General features: G+C 48.3%; 1 protein-coding gene across 1 annotated transcript in view; it reads left to right on the top strand.

Annotated features, from left to right (window-relative positions):
- The window catches only part of scn8aa (sodium channel, voltage gated, type VIII, alpha subunit a), a 46,784-nt gene that overhangs the window by 1,810 nt on the left and 19,213 nt on the right, over positions 1 to 25,761 (top strand). The window contains exons 2-17 of the mRNA XM_084680066.1: positions 2,493 to 2,827; positions 8,191 to 8,309; positions 9,692 to 9,781; positions 9,977 to 10,105; positions 11,053 to 11,144; positions 13,667 to 13,888; positions 14,184 to 14,247; positions 14,415 to 14,556; positions 17,220 to 17,426; positions 17,827 to 18,114; positions 19,333 to 19,650; positions 21,135 to 21,270; positions 21,546 to 21,784; positions 23,897 to 24,070; positions 24,650 to 25,006; positions 25,260 to 25,733. Coding sequence (XP_084536192.1) covers positions 2,549 to 2,827; positions 8,191 to 8,309; positions 9,692 to 9,781; positions 9,977 to 10,105; positions 11,053 to 11,144; positions 13,667 to 13,888; positions 14,184 to 14,247; positions 14,415 to 14,556; positions 17,220 to 17,426; positions 17,827 to 18,114; positions 19,333 to 19,650; positions 21,135 to 21,270; positions 21,546 to 21,784; positions 23,897 to 24,070; positions 24,650 to 25,006; positions 25,260 to 25,733 — 3,330 coding nt within the window. The 5' untranslated portion in view covers positions 2,493 to 2,548. The remainder of the gene's footprint in view (positions 1 to 2,492; positions 2,828 to 8,190; positions 8,310 to 9,691; positions 9,782 to 9,976; positions 10,106 to 11,052; positions 11,145 to 13,666; positions 13,889 to 14,183; positions 14,248 to 14,414; positions 14,557 to 17,219; positions 17,427 to 17,826; positions 18,115 to 19,332; positions 19,651 to 21,134; positions 21,271 to 21,545; positions 21,785 to 23,896; positions 24,071 to 24,649; positions 25,007 to 25,259; positions 25,734 to 25,761) is intronic.

Raw genomic sequence — 25,761 nt, 5'->3', positions numbered from 1 at the left:
TATTGAGGCCTGCTTTTCATTTAACTAAGGTCAGAAGGCTGTTACATTACCAGTTGTCTGAGCTTTCATTACGGTGTTATGAGCCCTTAAATTGGTCCGATAATTCAATATTGCACTGAAATGTAATAGAAATCGTAAAACAACATTTAAATACTGTGGCCATTGGATGGAAATGAGGTTGTGTTGCGGTGTTTAGTATATTGGTTTGGACTAAACCTTCTGAATGGTCTGGATTTCTCTGCACTTTTACCTGGTTTGTGTGATGCAAGATGTCTTGTGAATGTAAGCATGTGATCTGCTGCTGTCTGTTGTTGTTTAAACTTCATTTGGCACACTGCTGACATGCCTGGCTTTGTTGATATTGTTTGCTATCTCGCTGGAATGATATAGAATGAAATGTGATTACCCTATTTAAAATGATTAGACATGCTTCATAATGTAGGGTTATTATGTGCCAGTTCTGCATTACAGTAGTTTCCCGAAGGTTCTATCATGAAAATACCATGGCGTGGGTTCTGTGGTGGGTTAAACAACTTATGTTAATGGAGTGTCTGACTTGCAAACCTGAATATTCTAGAAATACGTATTCTGAATTTCGGCACTGTCCTTTCATGTTTGGTATGCATAACAATTTTGATCCAGAAAAGGAGTGAAATTGCTGTTCAATTTGGCTGCTGAAAAAAAAAAAAAAAAAAAACATCATGCTCATCATAATGGTTTGTGGTAGCAGTAATCATGGTTTTTTTTCTATACTTTAGGTGAAAGCTCATTGTATGCACTCTCCATAAGTGCACAAGTTTCACAAATATGGTAATAGTAGCCTGACCATAGGACTTCCTCCTCAAACTGATTAGAATTATACCAGAGGCTGTGATGTGGAAAACCGACAAGGCTACCACTGAGGTTGAACTGTAAGAATGGATAACCTATTTTCTCAATGAATTTCGACATGATGGAGACACATGCAGCGACCGGTTATGTAAAATGATGGCAATGGAATGAGGAACGTACATGAACATTCCTCAGGTGCATCAGTGAGAGTCGATGGAGCATCTTCAACAGTCAACATTTGGCTTCTTAGCAAGTAATCAGTGGCTGGGTTGGCCTGCTGAGCTAGATTTGATGGTCTGTCGCTTGCTCCTTCACCGACCTCTTTCTCTTTTTGTCCTTGAATCCTTTTCTAAACCTGTCTATACCTATCTTATTCTATAATTGCAAATATTCTATAGCCAATCATGTTTTTTGTTGTAAATCTCTATACTACTGAGACTGCTTTGCATGACATGTCTTTTCTCCTGTGATGTGTATTTACTATACATATGTGTTACTGTACATATTCTTTATAATATTCTCAAGCAAATTCAATATATTTATTCATTCTGGTATTTCAGTGCTGGTTTTGTGTGTATTCTGTTTTTCTATATATTTTTGTACTTATTTTGTAAGTGTGTACACAGTGCTATGGGTGTTACCCGAATGCTTGAATTTCCTTCAGGATTAATACAGTGAATAGAATTGATATCACATCCAGGTAACCCTTAAAAGGTGGCTGGGCGAACAGGGTTGGACAGAAGCCATGAGTTTACCAGCTGTGCCTGCCTTTCAACAGGCAGGGCAGGACTTGTGTGATGTGTCCAGACAGCCCCTTCTTCCCCATGTAGCTCCGCCCCCTACGTAGAGTTGAGGCAATAATTAAAGGCCCAGAGTGGATCAGGACACAGCAGGTTTCTCCTGCTGTACTTGTCTTAATAGGTAAATGGATCTCCCACAGAGAACAGTGACTAAAATGCATTTGGTTTTTGCTTTCCATCTCAATATACCACGCCTGGGAATGTTATACAACGCTGAGCTGGCTATCGGAGATTGATAGAGCAAAAGGATATCTAGCTATGTGAGTAAAGTACAAATGAATAATTTGTACCAATGCAATATTCATGGCGCCATTCTTTTAGCGAGACCAAAGTTACCAAGTACAGCAAACCTGCGTGTCAACTGTCCCATTGTACGTGACAAGCAGAGAGGATGTGTTTTTGGCAGTTGTTTCATTGTGACTTCTCAATATAGCAGCTGGAGAGTTGAGGATTGGTATTTTTAGTTCACTCAAACGTGTTCTTATACCGCTTTGTTTTTGCGTCAAATGTGTTTCTCGTGAAGTCTGGCCTGCGCTGGCCACGTCTGGGACGCCTTGGCTGTGACAGATCCTGACAGATCCTGACAGATCTTCTGTTCTGAGGCTCCTCCCTACAGGAGACTGAGAGAGGGGCCAGATCACCTATTCTTTAGTTAGGTTGCTTTTGATATGGTTTAAGAATATCTTACCCTTAAGTTGTTCCATTTGTATTTGAATTCCTGTTTCCCTGCTATGGCTTTCAGTGTATCCTCAACCAAATTGCTTATCGACATTCAAAGCTTCTCAAATGACCCCTCAAAGTGACCTGTATCGAAAAACTCTGTTTGTTCTCCCTCGGTGACGTTTGTCTTTGTCCCCACAGTGCTGGCTACCGTGCATGGTACAAACCTAAAGACCAAGTAGCTGCAGGATGAAAACATGGCCGCGCCCCTTATCCCACCGCCAGGACCTGCCAGCTTTAAGAAGTTCACCTTGGAATCTCTGGACCACCTCGAGCTGCGAATCAACGAGGAGAAGAACAAGAAACCGCCCAAGCAGGACAGCAGCTACCGCGACGACGATGACGAGAACAAGCCCAAGCCCAACAGTGACCTGGAGGCTGGGCGGAGCCTGCCCTACATCTACGGGGACATCCCTAAGGGAATGGTGGCGGTACCAATGGAGGACTTGGACCCCTTCTACCTGACTACTCAGAAAGTGAGTGTCCACAATGTCTCCCTAACCCCCATCGCTTTTTCGAGGCCTGTACTTCAGATGACCTCCAGCCCTCACTGTCTCTTAATACATTGAAGCTTTTAGACAAAGTGGTGTTGGATGTGAATTGGCATTGTACTAGAACTGAGCTCATACCTTCCAGGTATTTTGTAAAGTGACTGCAATTTGAGAAAGATTGCATCTAAATGACTCGGCAAAGTCATTATTCAGTTAAACATGGCTTGGTGGTTTTGAAAGTTAAGCATAGTGTTATATTGGCATACTTGTGACAACCTTATGATACCATAAACGATTTCTCCTTGAAATATCATGAGGCGAGTCATTGTGCGTTGAGGTCAGTCCAGTTGGCCCACAAAAAAGCCCAGAATTTGTGTGTACAGTGATAAAAAAAAATATCGACAGCTCAGTCATCATTCTGCTCTCTGTCTGCCTCAATCCTGATTAGGTTACAAAATGCAGTGTTGGTTCGCCTCCAAGGCCAGGATTGTGCTTGAATTGTGGAGAGGGACGGGTCCCTTCTATCGGCTTGCAGGGCTTTAGGGAAAAGGTCAACAGCAGACACACTCTTGTTCCAGATGACAGACTTTTCTAATTGTCTCAAAAATTAATCCTGCAGAAAAAAAAGGCAGCTGCCGTAAATGGCACCCGGCGTATTAAAGGAGACGTGTGTTTGTTTCACTGTGGGCTTGTTTTGTGTGAATGTTCTGGAATGCACGTTGTGACGCCACTTGTCAATAGGAGTGACCTTGACGAGGAGTTCAGCCGTTTGCATCAGGGTTCAGCTGCGAGCCAAAGACACAACCTCAAAATCTTATATCAGAGATGTAACCTAGCTGTTGAAACACATCCACTTTTTTCAGGCAGGGAAGTCTATTTAAGTAATCCCTCAAGAAGACTACAGTATGCATCATAAACAAGATGAGACATTCCGTTCAGAACAAGATAGACATGGGAGATATCTGAGTCACACTCATTGGAAATAAATGGCATTAAAGCTAACTAAGTGAAGCTAAGTTCACATTTCTGTATTCCACAACATGACAAAATACATATATTATAATATAGTATAAACCTTTTAAAACTAACATGCAAGGTACCTCCTCCACCCTCTCAAGATGGCTTCCCTTTGTTCACCATGATGACAGAGAACTTCACTAGGCAAGGTCAAACATAATACTTGGACATATTGTGGACAATGACAGGATTGTTTGCTTTTCTGTCTTTTTATTCTCTGTGTGTTTATGTGAGTGTGTGTGTGTGTGCAGCCTCTTACCTTCTCTCTCTCTCTAAGTACTGCATGCTGGTGGTTATGTAACAAACCAGTTCAGTGCACAGGAAGGAAAATGAGATTCTCCTGATGCAAAGTGAAAACAGGGCTGGGATAGGGTAGGACAGTCTCCCCCTTACTCACTTCTGCATATTTAATTGTATCACTACTTCTTCCATATTCCTCTCTCTCTCTCTCTCTCTCTCTCTCTCTCTCTCTCTCTCTCTCTCTCTCTCTCTCTCTCTCTCTCTCTCTCTCTCTCTCTCTCTCTCTCTCTCTCTCTCTCTCTCTCTCTCTCTCTCTCTCTCTCCCTCTCCCTCTCTCTCTCTCTCTGTCTCTCTCTCTCTCTCTCTCTCTCTCCCTGTCCCTGTCGCTGTCCCTGTCTCTCTCTCTCTTTCTCTCCCCGTCTCGCTAACACCACCTTGTATCAACACACCCTCACACCTTCCAGTGTCAGGGAAACCTGGGCAATGTGTTCATCCCTATGCCAAATGGGCGGGACCTCAAGGCTCTGATTCCTGTCCATCTCTAGTCATTATGAGGCGGTTACTGCTGGAGGGGTGGAGGTGGTGGGGGACGGAAGGGAGACCCAAATGAAGCCCTCTCAAGCTTGTAGCTGCAGCTCAGACACGGCAGGCCGTGCTTGTGTCTGCACATGGCGGGGGAGGGAGGTGGGCGGCTCGGCGTCCTGTGAAATGGGCAGGAGGCCATTTGCTCATTGGTCTGTTCCCCTGACAGGCGGCAGGGTCATAAATCCTCAGCGGTGGCTCTCTTTTGAAAAAGCTCCAAGGCTGAGACAGAGGGGCCGCCCTGGGGGCAGATGACGCCATAGCGCCCCTCCCACCTCCACCACCCACCCCTCCCACCTCCACCACCCACCCCTCCCACCTCCACCACCCACCCCTCCAACCTCCACCACCCACCCCTCCCTCCCACCTCCACCACCCACCCCTCCCACCTCCACCACCCACCCCTCCCACCTCCACCACCCACCCCTCCCTCCCACCTCCACCACCCACCCACCCCTCCCACCTCCACCACCCACCCCTCTCACCTCCACCACCCACCCACCCCTCCCTCCCACCTCCACCACCCACCCCTCCCACCTCCACCCACCCACCCCTCTCACCTCCACCACCCACCCCTCCCACCTCCACCACCCACCCCTCCCACCTCCACCACCCACCCCTCTCACCTCCACCACCCACACTAGGGCCTCCCTTGGGCCAGCCAGTCAGGCTGTGCTCATCTAGCAATAAGGGCCAGGTCAAGGAAGGCTGGGCTGGGCTGGTAGGAAAGGGCTGGGTGGGGGACACTTGACAATAGCCGGTGTCTTTGCGAGGCAGGGAGGAGAGGGGGAGAGATTAGGTGAGGACAGGGGCGAAATGGAAGACGTGTGCAAGGATGCGTGAGCAGCCTCACTCTGCTCTCCCCGATGCAGCCCAGCTCACGCTACTGGCTGTGAGGAGGAATCTTCAAGGTACTCTCATGAGCAGCCTAGGAAACACTGCACGGGCATGCGGGGCCCCGCCTCAAACCTGATCGCGTGAACCCCTCGATCGGTTTCAAAATGTCCAAGAAGCACACTTTCACTTCACCTTCACACTGTCATGTTTTTGATTTTTACATTTACATTTACATTTGAGTTGACTTACATTAAGTACCATACCATACCATACCTTTTTAAAAGAGACATTGAGTAATCATTTTGTGGCTTCCAAAAACATGAACGAGAATGTTCTGTCAGTGGGCCAGGGCTGAGAAGGAGTTCCTAATGTATACAGCAGGAATTGTGGCCTGAAATGGTAGGATTTAGGAGGCACGGATGAAAACAAAGACAGCAGGACTGGCTGGTCAGCGCATGGGGGTGGATGGCCGCGGCGAGATGCGAGGATGCAGGCAGTGAAGTTGAAAGCAAAGGCTGCTGCTGGCTGCTCAACCCTGCCTGGTGACTTGAGATTCCCTCCGTATTTCAGCTGCTTCCTCTGCTGTCTCCCACCCATCCCCCTCCCCCTCCTCCTCCTCACTGTCTCTCCCTCCCTCTCCTCCTCCTCCTCTCTCCCTCCGCCCTGCTTGTCTCCAGTCTTCTGGTGCTGCAGTCGCTCCTCGTCCTCCCGCCCGTTTGTCTGTCTGTCTGTCTGCCTGCCTGCCTCTCTACTCTGGATTATGAAATTTTCAGTAGCTTTGCAGCAGTTTAGTCATGCGTTACAGGAAGACCACTGCATGCATCGCAGGCGCGCACGCGTCCGTCTGTGCGTGTGTCAGGAGAAGACACCGTGTATGTGTGTGTGTGTGTGTGTTGTGAGTGTGCATGCATCGGAGGACTCGGCTGTTGTCACTCGGTCCTGTGTGCGCGCGTGCGGATCATCCATATGCACACAGCATGTGGCTGTGTGTGCATGGCAGCTCCGCTCTACTGAAATGTCATGCTGGCATTCTTGGCCCCTCTAAATGGCAATTGGGGCATGTCCAACTGTCTCACACTGAGGCTGATCCTATAGCCTGGCTATACTGATGGCAGGGAATGCTCAGTGTCTGATAGAATGGCTATTCACAGACCCACTGGTCTGACCCACACTGTGCCACAGCTCGTTCAAATGAAGCACGCGTTATCTAATCAGTGCTCAGCCTAATTCAACTCTCGCCATTACTGTACTCGGCGACATTTGTCAAATGAAATCAGGTCAGGTGACCGAAAAGCAAGCGCACAAAATGACTAGTCAATTCCTTTGGGATTGCTGGCTTTCCTGAGATGAGATTGCCCTAGCTTTAGATGTGTGTTGTCAGGTGTTATTTCCATTCAGCTAATGAGACACCCTCCTATCATGATGTGCTATGGAAACCGTACAGGAAGTTTTACGCAAACAGCCCTGCATGCAAGAGCATGTCGGAGGATGAGCAAGATGTGTTCCTGCCTGGCAGTACATACGGTGCCTTTCCTGTTCCATGAAGCACTCGACGAGCAGCCCCGTTTGAGGGTCTCCCCCTGGGGGCCAGGGCACTCTCACCACTCCCCTCCCCTCCTCGCTCCTCTCTCCCTCCTCTCCCCTCCCCTCCTCGCTCCTCTCTCTCTCTTCCTCCTCACTCTGTCTCTCTCCCTCCTCTCCCCTCCCCTCCTCGCTCATCTCTCTCCCTCCTCTCCCCTCCCCTCCTCGCTCCTCTCTCTCCCTCCCTCCCCTCCCCTCCTCGCTCCTCTCTCTCCCCTCCCCCCTCTCCCCTCCCCTCATCGCACCTCTCTCTCTCTTCCTCCTCTCTCTGTCTCTCTCTAGGTCTTTCTAGGTCTCTCCTCACTCGCTCTCTCTTTCTCTCTCCAGCCATCCCTCTCTCTTTCTCTCTGTAGCTGTCACTCGCTCTAGCTTTCTCTCTCATCTCAATCTCTATGTCTGTCTCTCCTCACCACTGTTTCCCTTTCTCTCTCCTGCTCTCTCCCCCTCTATCTCCTCGCCACTCCCCTCCTCTCCCTCTGTCATCTCTTTCTCTCCGTCCTCTCTCTCTCCTCGATTGTCAACCATCTCCGGGTCTGAAGCACTGTGGACTGGTGGCTCTGCAGGGCTTAATGCAAGGAGGGCTGCCTTGTTAAAAGCACAAGGGTACATATCACTTTTGAAAATGCACACACAGAGTCTCATTAAAGTTTCATGCAAATCCCCATGTTTTATTGAAACAATTATGAGGCTATCCGCTGAAAGGTCTTGCCAGTCTCTCTCGGTCTCATTTTAACTTCCATCAAAACCACCACAGCCATGTTTGATGCAGGTGAACATAAGCACAGGATGTTTCAGCACTGCATTTCCTGTCATTGAGCAAAGAGCATTGTGATTGGTGGAGGTTGAGTAGCGTTCATGCTATCCACCTCCATTTTCAGAATGTTACATAGATTTGCTTCAGAGTGCAGAAATTGAAATGATTTACTCCACATGTTTAGATTTTTTGAAGGCTAATTTGAAATGTCCATGCCGTTAGCCTGTGTCCCCCAGCCAGTGGCTGCTGTACATGTATTGACAAAATGTCACTTGTCATTTTGTGCTTGTGTTTAACTTCTTTCTCTTTCTCTCTTTTCCCCCTTCTTTCTCCACAGACATTTATAGTGCTAAATAGAGGGAAGACAATCTTCCGCTTTAGTGCCAATCCTGCCTTGTACTTCATCAGCCCTTTTAATATATTTAGGCGAATAGCTATAAAAATTTTGATACATTCATATCCTTTTCGATTGTGTCTGTCGAGACCAGTGTTTCCTGTGTTGTGTCATGTGACAACCCTTCCTCTGTCCCTGCTGCTGTTGGTGTTTTTGACTTTCTGCCTGAGTGGACAATACATTCTGTTACGGTCCAGGGCCGGGGTCTGAAAACTGCACGCATCAGCTGCACGGTTGGGAAAACTCACGTACTACTACGCATTATACAGCACCGCATGCCATTCATATGGAACAACATGTAGGTACTGTAATCAGCAATATCTAATGTGTATATGATGTACAATATCTGATATATAGCCTCCAGTGAGGTGCCCATACTATTCCTTGGAAATCCCTACCACAGTACATGTCGGTCTGAATACTTTGAGGTTATTACCTCCAAACTCTACAAGACAATTCAAAATGAGCTGGATTAGAAGAGCGCCTCTCTCAGGAGAGCAGACTGCCGTAGCGGGCACAGGGAGAACAGATTGATATCTCCTGCTGTGTTGAGGGGGGTGGCCCACTGGGATCTGTGATAGGGGATGACGCTGCTTTGACTGCTATGAGGGAAGTCTTTTCCCCAATAATAGGTCATCTGATGTTTCGTCATTGATTAAAGGGGACACAGAGAATCAATTCTGAAATGGAGACTGGCTTTTAACAGGCTCCAGCCATGCCACAGTCTGACATGTCTGACCTACAATCCACTGACCACAAGGAGATAATAACAATAATAATACTTCAGAGTGAGGAATTACCTTCATAGGGTGATACTAATCTGAGAGAGTGGGGGTTAGTCCCACCTGGGATTGGGATTATGTCATCAGGCCCCCCATCAGGCCCCCAGAAACACCAGGCCCCCAGCAACACCAGGCCCCCAGCAACAACAGGCCCCTAGCAACACCAGGCCCCCAGCAACACCAGGCCCCTAGCAACACCCGGCCCCCAGCAACACCAGGCCCCCAGCAACACCAGGCCCCCAGTAACACCAGGACCCCAACAACACCAGGCCCCTAGCAACACCAGGACCCCAGCAACACCAGGACCCCAGCAACACCAGGCCCCCAGCAACACCAGGACCCTAGCAACACCAGCCCACCAGCAACGGCTTTGTGAGGGAGCCATTATGACCAGTAGACAAGCTAAACAAACTGTAAAACCTTCCCTGTACTGTAAGTGCAGAATGCAGTTTTCAGACTCTTCCCACCAAAGAGCTATATGGTTGATTTCATATAAAAAGTCCATAGTCGAGGTTGCTCCTGTAATAGTTGATTATTTTCTACATACTAAACTGGAGTGTGCTCTCTTGTTAGTGTGTGTGTGTGTGTGTGAACTGTCCTTTTTGTTTCGTCCTATGATCCTTTTCCTTACTTGCCACATTCTCCTTAACTCACTTCCCTACTCTTTTCAGCATGATCATTATGTGTACTATTTTGACCAACTGTATATTCATGACTTTTAGTGATCCTCCTGAGTGGTCCAAACAAGTAGAGTAAGTATACACTTCCAGCTCTGTCCTGCTGTAGGATCACTGCATGTCCAAACAGTCTCTTAGGATCACACTTTCCAAAGCATCCAGCATCACAGCTGACACCCACTACAGACCATATTGTTCTTCGAATGACGTTGATCAAATCTGGCGACAATGACTTGACAATATTTACAACTCACCGTTCTTGTCTTTTAGGTACACCTTCACAGGAATTTATACGTTTGAATCTCTTGTAAAAATCGTGGCTCGAGGATTCTGTATAGACGGGTTTACATTCCTAAGGGACCCATGGAACTGGCTGGATTTCATGGTGATTTCTATGGCGTAAGTATCACTACCTTCTCTCCAAACGTTTAGGAACCATTTAACTGTTTAATCTTTGGTTTAAGTTGACTAGTTGACATAATGTAAATAAGATGGTGGCTGTTAATGTTTGATTGCTTCGGTCTCATTGTCTCTCAATCTGTTTCTCCACCTCTTTGGGATCCAAGACTTCCCTTGGCCTCCTCACTGTCTTTTTTCTATTGAAGGGTTCCAGATTGGTCAACGGTTTTTCTCTCTCTCTCTCGCTCTCTCTCTCGGTCTCTCTCTCTGTCTCTCTGTCTCTCTGTCTCTCTCGGTCTCTCTCTCTCGGTCTCTCTCTCTCTCTCTCTCTCTCTGCGTTTCTTTGACCTTTATCTCTCTCCCTCGCTCCAATAAAAATTTAAGATTAAGGTTATTCCGTGCCTTAAAACTTTTGTATTCATTGTAGGTCTTATGGTTTAATAAGAAGGACTGCCTTTATGGAAGAGATCCTAACATTTCATATAGTGTATCACTGCATTAAGAAATTATATATCTATTTAATTTTGTCAGCACAGCACTCTCAATTGGGCTTTGTTTACAAGAAGGGTTCAATACAAAGCAAATGTTTCATGCAAGTTGTTTCGACTGTAAATAACGAGAGTCCATAACTTTTGGTTTGATCCTGCAGGTATATAACAGAGTTTGTAAACCTAGGCAATGTCTCAGCTCTGCGCACGTTCAGAGTGTTGAGGGCATTGAAAACTATTTCTGTAATTCCAGGTAAGACAGGATGGGTTGATGGGGGCGGGGGGTCGATGTTAGGTGTGTGTGTTTTTCTTTCCTTTCCTCCTCCCCCTCCTCCTCCCCCTCCTCAGTGGACCAGCTCTGTGACGTCTCCTCCTGGTCGGTGGTGATGGTGTTGTGATCTTGCGTGTGTGGTTTTGTCATTTGGTGTCTGTTTGTGTGTGATCCTTCCCCTATTTCAGATATATAACAGAGTTTGTGGACCTGGGCAATGTATCTGCGCTGAGAACATTCAGAGTTCTCCGAGCATTGAAAACTATCTCTGTCATTCCAGGTGAGACTCAGTTTAAACACTAAGGCTGATCCTCTCACCTTTTTTTTCTACTCACTACTCTTATGATTTCTAAGCAACGGCAAAAAAAAGAGAATTGGAGATAACCATTTATTTTTTATTTTTTTCCCTCCAAAATTATCAAAAATGGTACTAATACATTTTTGATAGGCTTTGCAGTCTACTCCAGGGCCCTCTCTAAAGTGTCTGCACTCTTCTGCCCCAGTAGAACACTCTTGGTGGAGGGGGCTAGCTTCACAGGCAGCTGAAACACTATTAACCCCTCCCTGCAGTAGGATTAGCGTTTGCAACAGGCGAAAGAAAAATAAACTTTTGAAGCTTGGTAAAGCATTACTCTCCTGGACAGACAATAAGTGGAAAGAACATGGAAATCTTCTTTTGTCGATTGTATTTTAAGACTAGCTTAAAAAAAAAAGCTTTAACTTTTCCTCTGTGTTTTTTTAGTCTGTGGTCTTACCTTGACAAGAGTAGTCCATCCACAGAAATGAACTACGCCTCAATACTTTGGCAGGGTTTATGAAAGATAAGGATGATTATTTGTTTTGGACATTTAGAACCAGGGATTGAATTGGGAAAAAGGAGATCAATTGAATACCTCACATTTCTATCCCAACCCACATCTCACAGTGAAGGGATGAAATGTGTCTATTTTGGGAAAATAAATAGGTTTCGATGAAATGACAGCTCTCTAAGTGAGATCCCACTTCATCTAGACATTATTTATGTATGAAGACTGCCAAGCCTAGTTTGTGGACATATCTTACGCTGCATGATGCTTCTGAGTCACTTGCTTTACAATATTAGCCTACTAAGAGCTTGGCTGAAAAAAATGGCATTGGAAGTTTAATTTGCCCATTTTTTTTATCTAATTACAATGGATTCTTTTTTTTTTCCTCTTCAAAAACGACTTGAGTTATATTGAACAGAAAGTGAGCCGCCAGTCCTGAGATGAGGGATGTGAGATGGGAGGAGTGAAGGGCCTATAAGCCTGTTGAGCAACACTGACTCAGAGTCAGCACACCTGTCTCATGATAGAGGACGGCCTGCTGTTCAGGCATAAAAGCAAGGGGAGGAAACATTGACCAACCGTTTGAAAGGGAACCTGTCCACAACTGTTGAGCTGTTGAACACTCTCCTGTGGTGAGAGCAGACCTTTGGCTGTGACAGGTTTCGTCCAGTTCATTGATTTCCTATCGGCCCCAGTCTCTACTTTGATGTATCAGTAATAATGTTTATCCTGACTTGCCCAGTAGTCCTGAAATGATACTCAGACTTATTTTACTGTATGTTTTTCTAGCATCTCATAGATAGTCTCATCATAGAGTCTGGATTTGGCTGATCCTGATTTAGTGAGGTCTGGAACATGGATCGGACTCTATGATACAGTTTAACACAGACACTGTGTAAAGCCATTAGAGAGGGTACTATTTGTGCAAGCAGAGTGTCAGGTGTTTTCTTATTGGGCTAAGAGAGACCAATCGTACCGGTAGAGACCAATCCGGCAGGCTCAGGTGGAACGGACTTCCTGGTTTGTTCCTTGAGCTCTTCTGTGTTCAGTGGACCCCGTTGCCACACAATGAGTGCTGCCAGAGGATGTCTCTGTCCCCAAGGTAAAAGGATTTTGTCTTCAGTTAAGAAATGGGCAAAACTACACGTTTGGGGGTTAAGGGGGGCAGTCAGTACTTTAACGACACAATGTACGTGACAGTTCAAGAAAGTGCCCCCCCCCCCACAGTTGGCGCTGGCATTGAACTGGATCTGTTCAGCCTTGGAGTTTAAATGCCCTGCATGCGGTTTCTCCCCCTCCCCTCCCCCTGCCTGTGCCTCTCTTCCTCTCTCATGCCCCCCCCCCCCCCCCCCTCCTCGTTGTGACGCTGTGCTTTCTATCTATCTTTCTTTGTTTCCTCTAACTGTTCTACAGAGTCCTCCCCGTCTTCCCGGTCTATTCATCTGTCACTGGCAGAGCCGTTCAGATTCATCAAGCTCTAGCATATTTCCATTAATGCTGTAATTTGGCCATATCCTCATTATACCTTAATGAGACTATACTGCCAGTGTCTGGATAGGTTGGACAGGATGGGAACGGCTCTTGAATATTTTTCTGTTGATTTTGTATCTAGATTTTATTTTTTGTTCTGTTGTACGTTATGTTTTGCTGTTCAGTTTTGAAAAAATATGAACATGCAAGTGCAATTTAGATTGAAATTCGTGCTTTTATGGTCACAACGAATGTTACTTAACTCTCCAATAAACTGCATAGATTCCAGTTAGATTATAAATATAATCTGTGAAAATAAAATGAATGTTTTGCCAATTTCAGACAACTAGATAAAATGTATCTCGATGCTATATGATAGTGAGATATATGACTGCGTCAGGACCCTTAACAATCCTTTTGACAGCTCCAGCATCGACACCGTCTGCAACACATCCATGGTTTGTGTATGTGTGTGCGCGTGTGTGTTCCCGTGTGTTTGCGTGTGTGCCTCGCTGTTCTTGTCCAGGCCTGAAGACCATCGTGGGAGCCCTGATCCAGTCAGTGAAGAAGCTCTCCGATGTGATGATCCTCACCGTCTTCTGCCTCAGTGTGTTCGCCCTCATTGGCCTCCAGCTTTTCATGGGCAACCTGCGCCACAAGTGTGTGATCTGGCCAATCAATGCCACCGAGAACTACCTGGCCAATGGCAGCAAGGGCTTCGACTGGACCGAGTACATCAATAACGACAGTGAGTGGTCAGCCTGGCCGGACACGCGTACACAGCCACCTGCTACCCCCCTCACCTGTTGACACTGCCCTGGACGGGCATGTGATTCATCCCAGGAACAGTATATCCAGTTTGGGTGAATTGAATGGACAATGCATCGGCAAACTTGACAGTTCGAGATCAAGCCAGAGCAAACAGTCACCACAGATCTGGGGAGCTGTTATCACAGAGACATTTTAAAACTTGTTTATGACTCATTGACGTCAATGCATGATTCTATATATATATAAATATATCTATTTTTTCCCCTCAATAGCAAATTTCTACTTCCTGCCTGGTCAGCTGGATGCTCTGCTGTGTGGTAACAGCTCTGACTCTGGGTGAGTTTGTCCCTGCTGCAGCGGTCTGGCCCAGACCCTGTCAGCCCTCCTTTGTCAGCTCAAACTCCCACAGCCGGGTTTGTTATTGGTCTTCACGCTTTGTGACCCCCTTCTATATCTCTCCCATCCTGTCCTGCCCCCCCCCCCCCCCCCTTCCCTCTCTCCAGCCGCTGCCCAGAGGGCTACACTTGCATGAAAGCTGGGAGGAATCCAAACTACGGCTACACCAGCTTCGACAGTTTCGGCTGGGCTTTCCTGGCTCTCTTCCGGCTCATGACACAGGACTTCTGGGAGAACCTCTACATGCTGGTGAGACTGTCTGGACCGCCACCTGTGTACCAACCCAGCCCTAAACCTAACAACCAGCCCAACCCTAACAACCAGCCCAACCCTAACAACCACCCCAAAACCCTAACAACCAGTCCAACCCTAACAACCAGCCCAACCCTAACAACCAGCCCAACCCTAACAACCAGCCCGACCCTAACAACCAGCCCAAACCTAACAACCAGCCCAACCCTAACAACCAGTCCAACCCTAACAACCAGCCCAACCCTAACAACCAGTCCAACCCCAACAACCAGCCCCAAACCCTAACAACCAGTCCAACCCCAACAACCAGCCCCAAACCCTAACAACCAGTCCAACCCTAACAACCAGCCCAAAACTCTTACAACCAGTCCAACCCTAACAACCAGTCCAACCCTAACAACCAGTCCAACCCTAACAACCACCCCAAAACCCTAACAACCAGTCCAACCCTGACAACGAGCCCAACCCTAACAACCAGCCCGACCCTAACAACCAGTCCAACCCTTTTTTTGGCCCACACAGAAGATTGCCAGTTCAGTCGTTAAAGACTTCAAGAGATCAAGATAACAGGATATTTCAGAGCTCCCCTCCTCCTCATTGGGCTGCTAGGGCCAGAGGGCGGGGTGAGCAGTAGTGAGGAGCGCTCCATCTACACTCCATCTACCTCAGACAGAGGGACTCCCCCCTGCAGATGAGACAAGACCAGGCTTCCTGTCAGCAGATTAACGACCCCTCCCACCTCCGCCACCAGTCACCGCGCCCTCTCCAAGGCTCATTTCTATCCACAGGCAGGCTGACGTGCCGCAGCCCAGCAGACAGAAAGGCCTTTGTAATGTTCGAAACACTTAGGCCTTCCTGCCCTCCTCCACACACACACACGAACGGGGAGGAAGTATTAAATATTTACCTGAGCATTGCACTATGGGTAATCAGGGAGACAGGACTCTCAGATGGGAGTTTCAGAGGCATTACTAGCAAATATTTTTTGGCTCACTTTAGATCATATTCCAAAGAAATTCTTTAAATATTGCATGCAAAGTCTTTTTCATGGGCAATTTGCAAGTTGATTCTAATAACATGCTTGTTTGTCTTTGGTCAGTAGATTTGTAAATGTGTGTTCAAGCGCCCAATATGTGTTTGTTTTTGACACCCATTAGCTAGCCATCCTGAGTCAGATGACTGTAGATGTGGCGTTACAGTTTCATTCAAATCCTTATTGATGTAGAAAAGAGTGCATGTGTACACTTTCTCCTCATTCACATGCCTTGAAGATTCACCCAGGGTATATTTGCGACGGCAACTCCTGTTTGGTGTTTGTCATAGGTTGGGGGTCAAGGAAACAATGGTTTGGACTGTCAGTCTCCCCCCCCCCTCACACACCACCATCTCTTTGCTGGATATGCCGCAGTGTGTTGTGTGCGTTGTGTATGCTGTGTGATACTCTTCCCCAGCGCTGCATGTAAACTGCATCCATAATTGATGTCTGGAGGAATTGCCACTGCCATATCCCAGGAAGTCTTTCCCTGCTTTTCTCTCTGCTCCCCACAGACAACCACCCCCTGCGGGGGGGTGGGGGGGGTGCAGGGGGAGTCGATCAGAGGTCTTCATTTGAACGTTTGGCTGGTTGTTGCTGACTCTTTGCGAAGGCCGACTGAGGGAGAGTGAAAGTAAAACGTGTTACAGGATAAAACTCTGTAATATTGTTAAAACGCCAGGTTTTGGAAATGGATGTACCATTACCATATGATGGAGATGTTCCTTTTGATAGAAGATTTCCTCAAAATGAAAATCTCATCATATGGTAATGGTACGTCCGTTTTCAGACACACACTCTCTCCATGAGAGGATTGGAAAGTCCCCACCCATTGTAAATAGATGCCTGGCTGGTGTGTTTGTGTGAGTACACCTACTGAAAGTAGGTCAAATTGCAGATCTGAAGTCTTCATTTGATGAAGGAGGCAAAGTTGGGTCCATGCTGAGCACCTGAGGAAATACAGGGAGATATTTATGGTGCACAGCGAGAATAGTTTGTCAAACCAGAATGACACATTTAGATATGCCGTAGATATGGAATATTCCGTTTGTTGTTTTGCTAATACAGGCCAAATCCAATCTAGATGTCCTCCATTTTAAGTACAAGGGCTTTGCAATGTACAAGTACTATACCATGTAGATCTACAATAATGCGGTGGTTTAGGTTGTTTAGGGAATCTAGGATAGCCATTCATACAAGTCCCTCCATGCTTTTAATCTCTCTCTCTCTCTCTCTCTCTCTCTCTCTCTCTCTCTCTCTCTCTCTCTCTCTCTCTCTCTCTCTCTCTCTCTCTCTCTCTCTCTCTGTGTCTCTGTCTCTCTCTCTCTCTGTGTCTCTGTCTCTCTCTCTCTCTCTCTCTCTCTCTCTCTCTCTCTCTCTCTCTGTGTCTCTCTCTGTCTCTCTCTCTCTCTCTCTCTCTCTCTCTCTCTCTCTCTCTCTCTCTCTCTCTGTGTCTCTGTCTCTCTCTCTCTGTGTCTCTGTCTCTCTCTCTGTCTCTCTCTGTCTCTCTCTGTCTCTCTCTGTCTCTCTCTGTCTCTCTCTCTCTCTCTCTCTCTCTCTCTCTCTCTCTCTCTCTCTCTCTCTCTCTCTCTCTCTCTCTCTATCTCGCTCTCCCTCCACATTCCAGACGTTGAGGGCAGCAGGGAAGACGTACATGATCTTCTTTGTGCTGGTTATCTTCGTGGGCTCCTTCTACCTGGTCAACCTGATCCTGGCTGTGGTGGCCATGGCGTACGAGGAGCAGAACCAGGCCACCATGGAGGAGGCTGAGCAGAAGGAGGCCGAGTTCAAAGCCATGCTGGAGCAGCTGAAGAGACAGCAGGAGGATGCCCAGGTCAGTGTGTGTGTGTGTGTGTGTGTGTAGGGGGTGGATGGGGGGAAGGGTTGTAGTCCATTCATCTCTTCACACAGTTTTTTCTTTCTTTCACCGCGTGCGGGTAAGTTCATTCGATAGTGTTGTAAATGATGAACTAGATGTAAATGATGTTAGATGTAAATGATGTTCTGTGTACTTATATGTTATGTTATGCCGGCTGCTTGCGTTGTCTTAAGAATGTCACTGCCCAGTGTGACCTTGTGTTGTTCTGTGTACCTGACAGATAAAAGACTTGAACTTGAACTATTGTGTGTGTGGAGCAGGGGCTCGATCCCTGTGGAAGGTGAGTCGGGTCGGCGAGTCATCCGTCCTGACCTGTTCTCCCCTTCCTCCTCTGGGTGTCTTGTGGATACTGCAGGCCAACAACATGGCCACCTCGGCGGGCACCGTGTCAGAGGACGGGGTGGTGGACGACGGCGATGGCCACGTGTCCTGCAGCTCCTCTGAGATGTCCAAGCTTAGCTCCAAGAGTGCCAAGGAGCGGCGCAACCGCAAGAAGAAGTGGCGCCAGAAGGAGCAGTCGCGCGGCGAGGAGAAGGGCGACAGCGAGAAGTTCGTCAAGTCCGAGTCGGACGACGGCAGCAAGAGAAGCCGCTTCCATTTCCCCGACAACCGCTTAGGCCGCAAGTCTTCCATTATCAACCAGGTGAGGACCAGCGGGTCACATGGTCACCCTGGGCGAAGTCTAAACCACAGATACAAATTATTTTTGTGGAAAACATGAAACTAAATACTATAAAACATTCTCTCAATGGCAATTTGAACTTCGTTTTCCTGTGTTCTACAAACTATATTCCATCTGGTTGTTGAACACAGATCAAACTGATTAAATACCCCAGACGTAGATAAACTGTATAATTGCAGTATTTGGAGGAAACAAAAAAACTCAGATGTTTGGGCCTTTAGCGTTCAACTCGGTCAAACCCGTCTTGGAGCTCAGAAGCATTACCTTGGAGCCGGGAGGTGGCGATGGGGCCGCGTTTGTCGTGGCTAAAGATACAGCAGCGCGCATCCGTGGCCTGAATTATTAAGTGTGCAGACATGAATGTTTCAGTGTGAGCAGCCAACCAGCTGCGTTTAGCCCTTTTCCCTTTTTCGCCGCGTATTTTCGTAACCGTCCAAAACAGAACCTAGGAACTTATCCCCTCCAGGTCTGGGCGGGAGTGTGTGTGTGAGGGGGGAGGGGGGGGGGGGGAATTAATAGTTGGAGAGAATTTTCTGACAACAAATAAGACTTACACCATTGCAAGTAATCAAAAACTCCTGATATTTATGCTCCCATGCAGAACAAAGGGACTTGTTTTTGTCACTGATAATGGCCATTGTGGTATCATGTCGCTGTAAACAGTGTTGTGCTGATTCCATGGGTCTCTTCCACAACCACTGTAAGCACTGCCAGGCCAGTGACCTAAAATAAATCCGCTCAGCAGATTTAGGAGACACGACTGTAGGAGAAAAAATCTATACAAGGATTTGTCCAGGTGGGTTGTGTTCTGGACGGATTGTTTCCTCTGGTGTGTGTAGAGCTCAGCTGTGTGACCTTGCTGGTCCGGGATATGACTGACCCAATTATGCATTTTTCCTCCCTGTGTTTATTAAGTCACATGATTACTTCCCATCAGGATCCTTTCTCCCTTAGGAATACAGGGATATATGGCCCCCCGCCCCTCGAGAAATATCCCAGATGTTGCCTTTCACATTGACCTCCAGGGTCTGGAGACGAGAGAGGAGGACGACGACGACAGGGCAATCAATGCCTGCGTTTTACACAACCTGGCTTGCGATATCCATCTTACTCACCTTCCCCTGTCACCCCCCCCCCCCCCCTCCCGCCCCCCCCCCCGCCCCCGCCCCCCAACCACAGTCTCTCCTCAGCATCCCCGGGTCGCCCTTCCTGTCGCGGCACAACAGCAAGAGCAGCATCTTCAGCTTCAAGGGCCGCTCCAAGGACGTGGGCTCGGAGAACGAGTTCGCCGACGACGAGCACAGCACGGTGGAGGAGTGCGAGGAGAGGCGCGGCTCGCTGTTCAGCCCGTACCGCCGCAGCAGCTACACGGGCTACCACCACGGCAAGAGGAACAGCACGGTTGACTGCAACGGCGTGGTGTCGCTCATCGGGCCCGGGCCTGGCGGACGCCTTCTGCCTGAGGTGAAAATAGATAAGGCAGCTACTGACGACAGTGTAAGGAAGTCAATAAGTAGACCACGCCCCCCCCCCCCCCCCACCACCACCACCTACCTACCGTCTAGGCATGGCCCCCTGCTCCCTCTTCCAGTCTCTCAGTTTTCCCCCACTTTCCGTCTCTGCAAGTCCGTATCTATCTTTGCTGAGCATCGCCCCCCCCCCCCCCCCCCTCCCCCAGAGTGTATGCCGCCCTCCGACACCAGTCAGGGAATTTATCCAACAGTTTCACATTCAACTCCAACTCCTCCTTCAACATTCTTTTGTCTGGGTCCTTCAGTCATATAACTGGCACTCTGTCCTTCGTGTTGTTAGAGTCATCCATCATCCATTCACTTAAAAAAACGTCCTTCGTTCCAGGATTTTTAATACATCACTTTGATAACGTATTCAGCTGGCAGACAGTTTGTTTGTTTTCATCGGAAAATAACTGGACTCCTGTAGACAGAAGTCTGGATAGGTCCCTATCTTGCATCCAACATGTCTGTAGTGGTAACACAGAGCTTGGAGAAGAGAAGGTTCCTTTGCGGAAGGAGAATGTAGAGCAGGAAGGCAAACAGGGAAGAAGGCCAGGCAGGCTGTCAAGGAGACAGAGAAGCAGGTCTGGAGTGAGGCGGTCTGTCAGGGAGATGCAGGGTTTGGGTGATAGGATGAAAGAGGAGGGTCTAACTGCTTCACCCTCCCCCCTGGCATTGTCCTGTTTATTCATTACTCTGTATCATCCACCATCTCATCTCTGACTGATGTTAAAGGTTTAGAACCAGAAGGACGGCTGCTAACCAACTCAGTACTTTTCCTAAACTAACCAACCCACTGTGAACTAAATTCTTTGTTTAGTGCTACTTAGCATGATAGGGCTCGACAGCCTAATCCTATAACAAATCCTGGATTTTTTTTGCAGGCATGATAAAAACTAATGGCTATGGTGTCTATACTTTCCTCTCTTCTCCGTGACTTTGAGCATGCAGACGCATGAATACTTGAACAATCTCGACTAATCGTCCCCCGTACAATCGCCTACAATGCTGCGACACAACGGTCGCCATGGGTAATTAGGTCCTAGTTCCGATGTGTCGTTGAAAATTACAGGTTGAATCAATTTCTTAAGAGAACTTTAGTCTCTGTCATTGCATGACAACACTGCATATTTAAACTCATCTCCGCACCGTGTCTGAATATTCTAGTACCCCTAATATGATCATGATAACTTAATGAACGTGCATCAATCTAGGGTCAAATATTCCTCCTCCACTGCGCTCACATTGGCTGAGACCTGCATGCTTAAGATCAGCATTGATATGATGAAGATCATTGAATGACCAATACCCTTAACTACCCTTATAAAAATGCCCTCCGCCCTTTAAAAACCCCCCATCACCCTGTGGCGCACTTCCCTCCGCCGGCCAGCGGTGGCGCCGCAGCCCTGCCGGATGGTGTTCACGTCTCTCTCCGTCGGTGCTTGACCCTTCCTCTCCTCCTGACAGCCCACTACTGAGGTTGAGGTGAAGAAGAAGATGTCGGGCTCCCTGATGGTGTCTGTGGACCAGCTCAATACCTCCTTTGGGCGGAAAGAGCGGGCCAACAGTGTCATGAGCGTCATCACCAACACACTAGTGGAGGGTACTGCCAACTTCCTTTTCCCTAGCTAGCTAGCTAGCGCCATGCTACGCTGCCTCCTGCTCCAATGTCTTCTTCTCATTGGTTAAGCAGAGTGATGTATGCCTATATCCTGCTTATTGGCCTTGCATACCATTATGTTTGCTAGATACATGCACACGATACACATACGATACCAAGACGTACATAGAAATGGTTTGATTTGGGGTTGGAGGTGTGACCCTTGCGTTTGGTTTTAACATCTCCCCCCCCCCCCCCCCCCACACTATATCCACCAGAACTGGAGGAATCCCAGCGTAAGTGTCCGCCATGTTGGTATAAGTTTGCCAACACCTTCCTCATCTGGGGTTGCTGCCCCACCTGGCTGAAAATCAAGGAGATTGTCAACCTGATCGTCATGGACCCCTTTGTGGACCTGGCCATCACCATCTGCATCGTCCTCAACACCCTGTTCATGGCTATGGAGCATTACCCCATGACCCCCCAGTTTGAGGGGGTGCTGTCGGTGGGCAACTTGGTGAGGATTCGTGTGTGTGGGTGTGGTATGGTGTGTGTCAATGAATGAGTGAGGGCGGGGGGGTGGTATGGTGTGTGTCAATGAATGAGTGAGGGAGGGGGGGTGGTATGGTTTGTGTGTGTGGATGTTTTATCCCGTCAATTCATCCACAGTGCGGTGTTACAAATCAACGATGTTTGTCATCGGCTGGTGTTATGTTCTGTGTTGTGCGGGTCGTGTTGTCTGTTATGATGTTATGAGACCTGTTCTCCTGTCATCTGCCAAGAGAGAGGCGTTATTTTGGTATTGATAATTGGCACGTCTTTCATGGTCGTTTCAAAGCGAAATGAAAACCTTCTCGGAACCCCCCACTGTTGGCTTGTGTTCCAGCCTCCTTCTCTTCCAGGGGCCGTTTGGATTTTGCTTCTCTTTGCTTCCCACTTGCTCGGTCTCTGTCTGTCAGACTCCACCACAGGCACACACTCCCTCTCCCTCTCTCCCTCTCTCCCTCTCTCCCTCTCTCCCTCTCTCCCTCTCTCCCTCTCTCCCTCTCTCCCTCTCTCCCTCTCTCCCTCTCTCTCTCTCTCCACCACCCCCCCCCGTTTCCTCCCTGTCACTCGCTCGCACATTCCCTCACACACAAACAACGCAATGCTTAATAGAGATTTGACTCTCTTCTCTCTCCTCCTCCTCTCCCTTTCCCCCTCCTTCTCTCTCTCCACTCTCCTGGTTGAGCTGTAGCTCTGGGCCCAGGCTTGCTGTGCCTGCCTGACTGGTGGGAGGCCTACATTAATATTTCATGGGGCCTGATCGATGAGCAGTGCTAAAATGGTGCCTGAATCACAGCTCTGAAAAGCCTCGACCTGGACCTACAGGGGCTGTTCAAAACGAGGTTCTAGCACATTCTAGCTAGCTAACGGTGTTATCATGGAATGCTATTATGTCACTCTTGTGGGGGTAGTGAAAAATGTCTGTCTCCACTGGAACAACGTGACTATCAGTTCAGGGTTTCTAACTGTTAGACTACCTGGTGAGAGAGTGACGCACACGTTAACAAGAATAATGACTGTTGAGACACACATTGGCAGCAGCAAAGTCTCTCTGAGGCGCAAAGGTCAGAGGACCACCAGAGTGACATACAGCCAAAACTGCATCATGGACACGTCGGCCCCAGTGTTTTACGGAAGCCGACAGTATCAGGACTCCTAGAAGATAGACCTGGAAGGTCAAGTGTGACCCCAGGCCACAGCCCTCGTCTCCACCCAGCATCTAGAAGGCTGCTCAGCCTACAGAATGTACTCTAGACCTCTCTACTGCTACTGTAGCAATTGGGTTTTACAGGACTCTCATTGATACACACTATTGATTACAGTAGGAACACATAGCATAATGAATGAGCAATGAGAGGACATGAACTAAATAGTCTCACATGTATTTGGCCATAAGGACAAATACATGTGTATATGTTAGATGTAGATTGATATTAGATACTGGCTTATGATCAAGGTGTTGTACTTCAGACCTACACCAGCAATATGACCCCCCAAAACATTATAATTTTTACTTGATGAAGTATGATCTATACACAGAAACATTAGTTACATTCCTGCTCAGCATCACTGGTATCTTAGCTGTGTGTGCGTGTGGCTGTGTGTGTGTGTCTTTATCCAGCATCATAATTAATGGTCAGTAACACATCAGGAAGGGAGTTTCAGCATGACCTTGATGCATGAGTCATCTCTCCAAAGATGGACACACACACACACACACGCACACACACACACACACACACACACACACATGAGGGCACCTTCCGCCCTCACACCTATAAACACTCATAGTGTCAACGCAGTGATTAAAGACGACCTTTAGTAATTCATTAGAGCTGTAGTTTCCTCGTCGACCACAGATGAGCCCTCGCCAGTACGAGCAAGTGGCTCATTTCCCTTGTGCGCGCTGGCAACAACTCCACTGTCGCCGTTATCGATTGAAGTCACGGGCAACTTTATTTCCAAATACATCTGGAACAGCTTAAGCGTTGAATTGATGCCAGGTAGATTGCTCAACGTGGGTCCTGTTCGCACAGTGTCCCTCCCAGGGCGCCTCGGTTCATGTTCATGTTCCTCTCGCCAGGTGTTCACTGGAATCTTTGCCGTGGAGATGTTTGCCAAGCTGGTGGCCATGGACCCCTACTACTACTTCCAGGAAGGCTGGAACTGCTTCGACGGCTTCATCGTGACCTTGAGCTTGGTGGAGCTGGCGCTGGCCGATGTGGAGGGACTGTCCGTGCTGCGCTCCTTCCGTTTGGTAAACAAGCCCTTCCTTTTCCTACGACCATGCTTTGTATGAGACACAGTGATGGTGTGAACGTGTTCACTGGTTGAACGGTAACTCCGTTTCTTGTGTGGTGATGAGACATCTCTTTAGGGGAAGCAGAAACAGTGACTGATAGTTGCGGCCGTGTGTCTTGTTGGTTACACTTTCTGGGCTAAAGGTTATCAGCACGGCAATACCTGCTCAACGACCGTGGCTTCAATCACGCTTGTCTTTTGCTTGCTCACTGCCCCAATAGATAACCTGTGCTGTCCTCTGTTTTCTTCTCTCATCTCCTGTCATAAACCCCCCCCTTCCCCACAAACATATGCACACACACACTCTTTAACCTTCAAACACACACTCTCTTTTTTTTTCTCTCTTTCTCTCTTTCTCCCCACCTCCCTCCTTCTCTCTCTCTCTCTCTCTCTCTCCCTCCCTCTCTCTCCTCTCTCTCTCTCTCTCTCTCTCTCTCTCTCTCTCTCTCTCTCTCTCTCTCTCTCCCTCCCTCTCTCTCTCTCTCTCTCTCTCTCTTTTTTTTCCTGTTTTTTCTTTGGTGTATGTCCCGCCCAGCTGAGAGTGTTCAAGCTGGCTAAGTCGTGGCCCACCCTCAACATGCTGATCAAGATCATCGGGAACTCGGTGGGCGCCCTGGGGAACCTGACCCTGGTGCTGGCCATCATCGTGTTCATCTTCGCCGTGGTGGGCATGCAGCTGTTCGGCAAGAGCTACAAGGACTGCGTGTGTAAGATCGCCAGGGACTGTGAGCTGCCGCGATGGCACATGAACGACTTCTTCCACTCGTTCCTGATCGTGTTCCGGGTGCTGTGCGGGGAGTGGATCGAGACCATGTGGGACTGCATGGAGGTGGCCGGCCAGGGCATGTGTCTGATCGTGTTCATGATGGTCATGGTCATCGGCAACCTGGTGGTGAGTTTGGAGACGTGGAGGGATATGGTGTCTGATTCTGGGTTTAGCATGAAGGGGGAGATTGAGAGAAGACAGAGAGAAGACAGAGAGAGAGAGAGAGAGAGAGAGAGAGAGGTCACATTGTACTGGTCAAAGACCTGAGATAACTCTGGATTATTTATCGCTGGCGTCCTGTGAAGAGAGTTCAAGTCCTCTCACGGGAGGTCATGTGACGAGGCCGGGTCATAACGCGTGTGTCCTCCACCCTATCCAGGTGCTGAACCTGTTCCTTGCCTTGTTGCTGAGCTCGTTCAGCGCGGACAACCTGGCGGCCACCGACGACGACGGCGAGCTCAACAACCTCCAGATCTCCGTCATCCGCATCAAGAAAGGCATCGCCTGGGGCAAGATCAAGGCGCGCGTGCTGGTGGCCAGCATCCTGCGCAAGCCGCCCATGGAGGACGAACAGAAGCCCCTGGACGACATGTACGACAAGAAGCTCAACTGCATCGCCAATCACACGGGCGTGGACATCAACCGCGACCTGGACTACACCAAGAACGGCAACGGCACCACCAGCGGCATCGGGAGCAGCGTGGGCAAGTACATGATCGACGAGGACCACATGTCCTTCATCCACAACCCCAACCTGACCGTGTGCGTGCCCATCGCCGTGGGGGAGTCCGACTTTGAGAACCTCAACACGGAGGACTTCAGCAGCGAGTCGGAGAACGAGAACAGCAAGGAGGTGAGTACCGGGAGAGGGGGGGGGGACG

This window comes from Hypomesus nipponensis, chromosome 18, assembly GCF_054491055.1.
Source record: "Hypomesus nipponensis isolate SF chromosome 18, ASM5449105v1, whole genome shotgun sequence".
Taxonomy (NCBI): Eukaryota; Metazoa; Chordata; class Actinopteri; order Osmeriformes; family Osmeridae; genus Hypomesus; species Hypomesus nipponensis.
This window is presented reverse-complemented; position numbering and strand designations above follow the sequence as displayed.